The 8,997-nt window shown below is 38.2% G+C and overlaps 1 protein-coding gene across 1 annotated transcript; it reads right to left on the minus strand.

Annotated features, from left to right (window-relative positions):
• Window positions 1-233: 233 nt before the first annotated feature.
• On the minus strand, window positions 234-5,726 carry CBG20393 (the record flags this gene model as incomplete). The annotated part of the gene is made up of 7 exons (XM_045241344.1): window positions 234-305; window positions 1,419-1,924; window positions 2,436-2,921; window positions 3,387-3,817; window positions 4,409-4,574; window positions 4,818-4,932; window positions 5,634-5,726. 7 exons carry the CDS (start codon window positions 5,724-5,726, stop codon window positions 234-236), a joined length of 1,869 nt encoding a protein of 622 aa, XP_045097027.1.
• Between the last annotated feature and the right edge of the window lie 3,271 nt (window positions 5,727-8,997).

Below are 8,997 nucleotides of genomic sequence, written 5' to 3' on the forward strand. Positions count from 1 at the left end.
TTTTTGAGAAATTAAAAATAAATTGAAATGCCGAAAAATACATTAATTAATTAGTTAATTAGGGTGGGCGGGGGGGGGGGGGGGGGTAATTAAAAGGTAATTAATTAGAAAAATATTAATTAAGTCCGATTTTTTGGAGCGGAATACATAGTACCGAAGAGAGAGAGTTTTTGGCGGCGAGAAAAAAAATAATTTAGAAAATGATTTTTAAAAAGGAAAAAAAAGGAAACTGATTATTTCTGATCCGCCTTGTTTGGGTCCACAATTGGGATGACCTTCTTGGACCGGGGTGGAAGTTGACGGGCCTGAAAATTGGGAAAAATTAGAAAAATTTAAAAAAAAGGTGGTTTCAAATTTTCTGGAATTTTCAAATTTTGAAATTCTACGAAAATTTCAAAATCTCAATTTTCTAGATTTGGGATAGTCTCTGAAGCAAAAAAATATTCGAAAATTCAAAAAAAATTAGAAATTGACAATTTTCAAAATTTTCACGATTTTTTGGATTTCTAGAATTTTCAAGTTCTGCAGTTCTAGAATTGGGCTTATTTTTTGAGAAATAGGTAAAATTTTCGAAATACAGTAATCCTAAAAAATATTAAATTTGAAAATTATTCAAAAATTAAAAAAAAAAATTGAAATTCCTGAAAAATAAAAAAATTCGAAATTTAGAAACTCAGAAATTTGGAAATTCTTAAATTCAAAAAATCGAAATTTCAAAAATTCAAAAATTCAAAGTGTTGAATATTCAAATTTTTAGGAATCTCAGAATAGCGGAATTACAGGAATCCTACAATAACTTATGAAAAGCACAGTGCCCCAAGATTCTGAAAATATAAAAGCTACTGTAACCCTTCCAACCTACAGTAACCAAAAAACAAAAAAACTACAGTAACCCAAAAAGAAGGTAGTCTAGAAGTCACAGTATTCCTACAATGGACCTTTAAAAAGCTACAGTAATTTAAAAAGTAGGTGCAGTAGTCTAGCAACTACAGTAATCCTGAACGATTTTCTGAAGAAATAACAATAATACAGTAGTCCTACACAAATCTACAGTAACCTAAAAACCAAAAATATACAGTAAATCGCTTTGAGAGGACTATTCAATTTAAATACAGTAATCTAAAAATACAAACGACGGTAGTGATGATAGCTACAGTAATCCTAAAATAGTTTCTGAAAAATTACATACCGAAAACCCTGTAATAGAAGGGCTCCCTTACTTTTAACTTTGAGCTCAATTATCTCAATTCCTGCAAGAGATATCAAAAATTAGTCCGTTGATAAAATGTTGGTGATATCATGATAAACATTTTATCAGTTAACAAATTCTTTATATTTCTCATAGCAGTCGAGATAATTGAGCTGAAAGAGAAAATACGGTAATTCAAAAACTCCAAAAATCCCCCAAAAGTGCTCACCTGCTGTTGCTGTGGATCAAAATAAACAACATCAGTGGGCTGTCGAATCCTCTGTCCACCTCCTTGACTGTTATTCTGTTGTCCACCATGACCAGAAGTAGTGCCACGTGTCATTTGAGGCGGCGGGACCACACCCACAGCCACCATGGGTGGTCCTTGAACAAATCGCTTCTGTTGTTGTTGATGGTTATTTCCATGGTGTCCCTGCGGTGGTCCATGGTATCCGCCACCATGATGTCCCCCATGATGTCCGCCTCGTGGCACAAATTCCACGGGTCCATGACCTCCAGAATTGTGATTTCCAGAGTAATTGCCACGTGTCGATGGATAGACATTGGCTGATGGATGGGGATGATGAACTGGGGCGGAGGATCCTCGATACGAATTATTTTGGGAATAATTATTGGGACGAGTGGGCGGAGATTGGGGTTGTTGGGGTTGCTGACGTTGTTGTGGTGGACGCTGATTCTGTCCAGAATGTGGGCGGGGCGAGGAGTAGTCGGTGCCTGGAAGAAATGAAATTTTGATTTTTTTTTCCGGAAATTTTTAGGTGAAAAATTATAGTTTTCAATTATTTTTCATTTTTGGGTTACTGTAAATTTGATAGGATGTTGTAAGATTACGGTAGCTACTACCATACTGTTTTATCTACTCCTTGGATTACTGTAAACCTAAATATGACTGGCGAACTGTAGTTTTCATAGGGTATTGTAGAACTACTGTAAAATCTTGTTCGATTACTGTAGTTTCAATTTTTGAGTTACTGTCGCTGTCCCTATATTTCTGTACCGTCTTGTTGGATTACTGTAACTTCGATAATTTTCGGAGCTGTTAGTAGACTACTGTACTTAACTTTAGGATTACTGTATGTAGTTTTCTTTCTGTTTTGTTTGGATTACTTGAGCTCGCGGTAGCTTTGTCATTTTAATAGTTAAGGCTACTGTACTTAATTTTCGGATTACTGTAGTTTTCTTCTATTACTACAGTAACCCCGAATATCCAAAACGCCCTTCTTACCAGATCCAGCTCCTCTATGATATCCTTCACTCTGTTCCGATGTATCCGTCCGTCTAACACCAGAACCATATCTCGGGGCTGTGGATCCTCTGACTCCGCCCCTTATTGCTGACCCTCCTCGCCCAGAGAATCCACGTGTCATCCCACCAGAAGTTCCTCTAGATGCTCCACGAATCACTCCTCTTCGATGATTCTCAAATCTATCGTCATTCCGATCAGCAGGATTACTGTAGCGAGATCCTCCACCACGCGACTCTCCTCGCGGCGAGAATCTATCATTTCCACGTGGAGATTGTCTAGAAGACGTCATTTGGGACCCAGAATGGCGACGTGGTGGTCCTTGATTCATTCGACCACGAAGACGTGACGCTCCAGAAGTGCCACGTCGCAGAGGAACGGCACGACGTTGACCACGACGAACACCTTGATCCTCATCGTCTTCTTCTTCTTCTTCGTTGTCTTCGCTGGATTGTGGTGGAGCGGGTTCTGGAAAATTTTCAAAATTTAAGAATTTCAGAATCTTAGAATACTAACTTTTAACTTTGAGCCAACGTATCTCGGTTTATGTAAAAGATATCAAGGATATGTCAACTGATAAGATGTTTATCATAATATCACAAACATTTTATCAGTTAACACAGTTTTGATATCTTGAACAGGAGCCGAGAAAAATTAGCTCAAACTTGACAGTGGTTGTACGGCATCGATTTTCACCACTCCAGTGGGTCCCAATGCGCGACCTGTGGGGCGCCACCCACCACTCCCTTTCTATACGCCATGCGCTCCTTTTCCATTCGTGTGAGCTCGTGATGTAGTGGTACTGCGCTGGGCTATCGATCAATTGAGTTTTGGGGGTTGTTGGTTCGACCCAAACGGCGTTTTTTTTCTTTTTTTTCTTTTTAAAGACCTACAGTACCTCAACCAAGCCCCGCCCTCCCCAAAAAAACTCACTCGTCTTCCTCGGTTTCTCCGCTTGCTTTACATTCCTCTTCTGTGCTGGCCGCGCTTCTTCTTCCTCATCTCCTTTGCCTTCCGACTCATCTACAGTATCCTCTCGCTCCCTCTGTTTCATCGGACGTCGTCCTACAGTACCCCTCGATCCACCGCCACGTGCTCCTCCAGAAGAAGACCCTCGGTTTGCAGAAGACGTTACTCGCCGCGGCTTCTGTTTCAGATGACGTGCATCTGATGAATCGTCTTCTGTGGATTCTGGAGCTGTCGTCTCTTTGTCATCTGGAGTCTCGCCTTCCTTAATTCGAATATCGAATCCATACTTTGTCACAATTTGTTTTTTGGTCTTGGGTCGCTGGAATTTCTCATCGAAACGATCGTGTTTCCAGTCACCGTCGGCTCGGGACTTTTTCGAATTTCGACGATCATCGCTGCAAAAAAGTACAGTAATCTTTTTGAATCGCGAAGCCTGAGATTCAGAATTCAGATTCTGAGATTAGGATTTTAGGGACTAGAATTTGAAAATTCTGAAATTCTGAGATTCCGAAAATCTCTTAAAGGTGGAGGGACAGGAGATTTTTCGTAGTTTTTTTGTAGCTAGAGTATGCATTCTACCGTGACGGTGTACAACGCTTAATGTCACTCTGCGTACAGCTGTCGTCCTCGCCTTTATGTATGCAATCGGGCGCGCGCTTTCTCTTTGCCCGCGTGGCTCAGTCGGTAGCGGCGCCGCACCCTCAATCATCGCCCTCACAAGTTCAACTCCTCGAGGGGCATCTTTGAACGGAATTTCGAGAACATTATTTTTTCATGTCCCTCCACCTTTAAATCTGAGATCTCGAAATTTCGAAAATTTCAAAAATTCTAAAAATTCAAAATATCGAAACTCGGCCAGTTTTTAAGCCTTTTCCAGCTAATTTTCATACCAAAAAGTGTGATTATTTTTTTTTTTTATCTGTTAACATTAACACTACAGTAATCCTACTTCACTATATCTACAGTAATCCCCAAAAGAACCGTACCCATCATCCTGCGAATTCACATCAACTCTCCGACCATCATCATGCATATAAAATCGCCCAGTTTTTGGAATATACGCCGGATTTTCCACATTTTGATCGTCGTCCAAATTCGATTTTCGATCCTCCTCATCGTCCTCGTTTTCTGATTCATCGTCATCTGGAGCGTCTGAAAATTCGAATTTCAGCAAAAAATTTCACAAAAAATTTTTGTTTGAAACCTTCAAAGTATCGAAAAAAATTTTTGAACTACAGTAACCCCAACAAATCCAAAACTCTCAAAAAATAAAAATAGTTCAAAAAAAGTGTTTTCAAAAAATAATAAAAACTATTGGACCAATTTTTCCGAATTTTGGCTCATTTTGCTTCTCAAAGCCTGTCATTTTTTGTTCTACAGTAATCCGTTGCTCACCTCGACTTTCCGTTTTCTCATCCTCCGATCCACCAGTTCGCTTCTTGGCCGGTGTTAGATCCTCCTCTTCCTCTTCTGGAGACGCTTTGGCGGTGTTTGTTTGGGGTGGAGAGGTCTGAAAGAATTAAGCTACAGTAATCTTAATGTTACCGTAACCCTACAGTAGTCCTACAGTGACCTAAAAAAGCTAAAGCAACCCAAGAATGAAATCTTTAGAAAAAAATAAAGTAGCCCTACAAGGAAGTACAGTAGTTCCTCAATAGAAAAGCTACAGTAACCAGAAAAACTGCTGTAAAGCCTAGTAGTAGCTACAGTAATCCTTGACCTATGAAATCTACAGTAAACCAAAAATGAGTTTGGTTGGAAAATGTGAATTTCAGAGCAAAATTATTCAATTTTCGATATTTCTCTGTGGGAAAATATTGAAAATGATGATATTTTTAGAAATTCCGAAAATTTGAGATTTCGGGAAATTTTTGATTTTCTTCAGAAAATTGGTTTTCAGAGCAAAAATGTATCAACTTTCGATAGTTTTTATGAAAAATGATAAGAATTCAGGTACAGTAATCCTCGAAAGTTCTAAAAATCTTAAAATTACAAAATTTTGAGTTTGAAAGTCAAATTTCTGGATTTTTGAAAAAATTGAATTTTGAGAATTTTTCTTTTTTTTCACAGTTAGTTTTCTAAAAATTTCTTTTTTACATCGGAAATTTTTTCAAATTCAAAATTTTCGTTGTCAGCTAAAATTCCGGTCAAAATTTTGCCACATTTTTCTACAGTAATCTTTTTTAAAGTTTGTATTTAAAGGCTCATTACCGTTTCTCCATTTCCTTTAATTTCGACCGTCGACTCGTCGCCAGTCGTTCCATTCTTATTCACAGTTTCAGTCGTTGCCGATTCGGCGGCCATTTCTGAAAATTTTGAAATTGCTCAGCTTTAAAAAATTGACGAAAATTAAAGGAAAAAATCGATGAAAAATGGTCCGCAAAACTCAAATCTAAAATTGGGTTTAGCATTAAAAGAACATTTGAAACTTAACCAAAAAAAAGGGTCCAAAACGGACCAAAAGAAACCGAAAAATCGATAGAAAACAACCCAAATTTCTCTTCTTTGGGTCCATTTTTATGTCCAAAATCAATAAAATCTGCCACCAAAAAAATCAAACAAAAAAAATCGAACGCGAGAGATAAGATACGCAGAGTGTGTAGTACTAGTAATAAACGGCCCGACGAACGATTCGTCGAAAAATGAGTCGGTGGGTCTCGACACGAAAAAGGAGGAAGAAGAGACGCAGACAGAGAGAGGGGAGTAAATGGACAAGTGGAGGAGAGAGATAATAATGGAAACGAAGAGAGGGAAAAGACATGGGGATGTGCGATGGGTCAGGAAGAAAGGGAGAGGGAAAGCAAAGAGACGCAGAGAGAGAGAATTGGAGGGAAGTTTGAATTTTGGACACAGCAGGGCTGTCGGGAACATGGCCACGGTCCAGACAGTTCCTCGGAAAAAATCGAGAAAATTCGAAAAATTCGGAACAAATGTACTTTGGAATTCCCAAAATTAGCGAAACTTCGAATATTCAGAAAATCAAGAAGTTTTGAATTTGAAATTCAAATATATTTGAAAACCTGAAGTTCAAAATCTTTGAAAAACTTTTTTTTTTTGCAAAAAAAATATAATTTCAAAGTTTTCTAAAAATTTTAATTGAAAAATTTGAACCATTAAAGAAATACATTTTTTTCATTTTCAAAAACTTCAAAAATTTCCAAAACAGGCGAATTTCAGTTTTTCGAAAAATTCTAATCTTTCGAATTCTCGAATTCTTTAAAAATTAAAAACTTAAAGTCTTGAATTGTTTTAAATCTGTTTTTGAGTTTCGAATTTTAATTCTTCAAAATTTGCGCCCCCCCCCCCCCTCTAATTCTTCTTGGTCCGTCGTTGAGCCGCCGTTCGTCCGTTTTTGAATCTTCCTGACATTTTCCTGAGCTGCCCATCCAATGGTACTGCTACAGAGCCGCTATTAATCCGTTACAAAACAATCGTTTAATTTGTAAGAGAACGAAAAATGATGAGCCGCCTTGAAAACGCTGTTGGTCCGTTTTTGAATTTTTGGGTCCATATAAGCCATGGAGCAACCACCTGTCGGCAATGTGCTGTTAAACAGTCTCTTTATTAATTGCTTAGGATGCTTCTGAGATAGGTAGCAGTCATCGCTAAGCTTTTAATTGGAAGAACGGTGTAATTTGTCCATGGTGGTCCATAATCTGTAGAAAAGAGCCCCGCGTAGCTAGATAAACGACAGTTGTCTGCTCATCCCTTAGATAAGTTGGCAGAGAGCCAGAACTCGATTTTATTCAATTTTTTTCCGATTCGAACTTTTTTTAATCTTGAAATTTTTTTAGAACTTTCGAGGATTACTGTACCTGAATTCTTATCATTTTTCATAAAAACTATCGAAAGTTGATACATTTTTGCTCTGAAAACCAATTTTCTGAAGAAAATCAAAATTTTCCCGAAATCTCAAATTTTCGGAATTTCTAAAAATATCATCATTTTCAATATTTTCCCACAGAGAAATATCGAAAATTGAATAATTTTGCTCTGAAATTCACATTTTCCAACCAAACTCATTTTTGGTTTACTGTAGATTTCATAGGTCAAGGATTACTGTAGCTACTACTCGGCTTTACAGCAGTTTTTCTGGTTACTGTAGCTTTTCTATTGAGGAACTACTGTACTTCCTTGTAGGGCTACTTTATTTTTTTCTAAAGATTTCATTCTTGGGTTACTTTAGCTTTTTTAGGCACTGAGGGACTACTGTAGGGTTACGGTAACATTAAGATTACTGTAGCTTAATTCTTTCAGACCTCTCCACCCCAAACAAACACCGCCAAAGCGTCTCCAGAAGAGGAAGAGGAGGATCTAACACATGAGAACAATAATATACTATGAAGCGGATAAATTTGATAAATAACTAAGAAACGTTTCGGTACTAAAATAACCTGTTAATACGATTCTAACAAGTATTACAAGATAAGCAAGCAATTGAATCAATTTAGACTTCCTTCTCTAGCACTGGTGGTCCATCGTCCTCTTCGGCTTCCCCTGTCACTTCCTTCTCCTCTAGAACCTCGCTGAGTCCCTGGGCCATTGGATTGTCTTGAAGATATCTCATCAAGCCACCTCCCGATCTCCACCGTCCTTTGGCTTTGATTTGCTCCAAAGTGAGTCCCTTGGCTCCTATCATTTCCAGACGTCTTCTGGCGATAAATGAAATAGTGTTTTTGCCAAACTGTCTCTTTTCTGCTATTTTTAAGAACTGCTCCCATTCCTTCTGCTGAAGCATCAGTGTATAGGTACCAAGTAGGATCAAATTGTTCTTCGTTTATATTTCTCACTAAGTCTCCATTCTTTAGCTTCCTCTCCCAGAATTCAACTTCAAACAACTCACTCTGCCACAATAGACATTGAAGAAATGAAACCGCATAACTTTTGACGATCCAGGATCGTTGGTGCTTTGCTCTTTTTCATCTTATCTAACTGATTTCCCAGGGAAACTTCTCTAGATTCTGTCAATCTGATTGACTTAGTGACCAGGTCACATTTAATACCTAACCAAGTAAACTGTTCACTCGGTGTCCAGAACGATTTTTCTTCTGCTACTGTTACACCTGCTGCTGCCAGCTCCTCTCTTATTAATCTCACCGCTTCTACCGCTTCTTCCCTCGTCTCCGCTAATATTAACCCGTCATCAATATATAGGAAAATTTTTACCCCCTTTTCTCTCCATCTGCCCACTAAAGGCCTAAAAACCTTGGTAAAAAGCCATGGAGCTGAGCTCAGCCCAAACGGCAATGCTGTAAACTTATAAAAAGGAGCTAGTGGGGGACCTGACAGTGAAAAAGCTAAAAGGTCAGAAGAGGGATCGGCGATTTTGATGTGATGATACCCACTCTTAAAGGTGGTGTACGGTGAAATTTTTTATTGCATCAAAATGTGCAGAAATGCATGTAGATTGACATAAAAATAAAGAAAAAATTCAAAAAAAATTCCTTCATCGAGAAAAACGCATCGAAAAATACGCTGAAAGCCCTTAGGGACGAGGTTTTTTCCACCCGGTGAGTAAAAGCGCGCGAACTCAAACTTTTAAAATTTTTTCGCTCGTTTTCACTTTTTTTTTGGG

The sequence above is a fragment of the Caenorhabditis briggsae genome (genome assembly GCF_000004555.2).
Source record: "Caenorhabditis briggsae complete genome, chrI, whole genome shotgun sequence".
NCBI lineage: Eukaryota > Metazoa > Nematoda > Chromadorea > Rhabditida > Rhabditidae > Caenorhabditis > Caenorhabditis briggsae.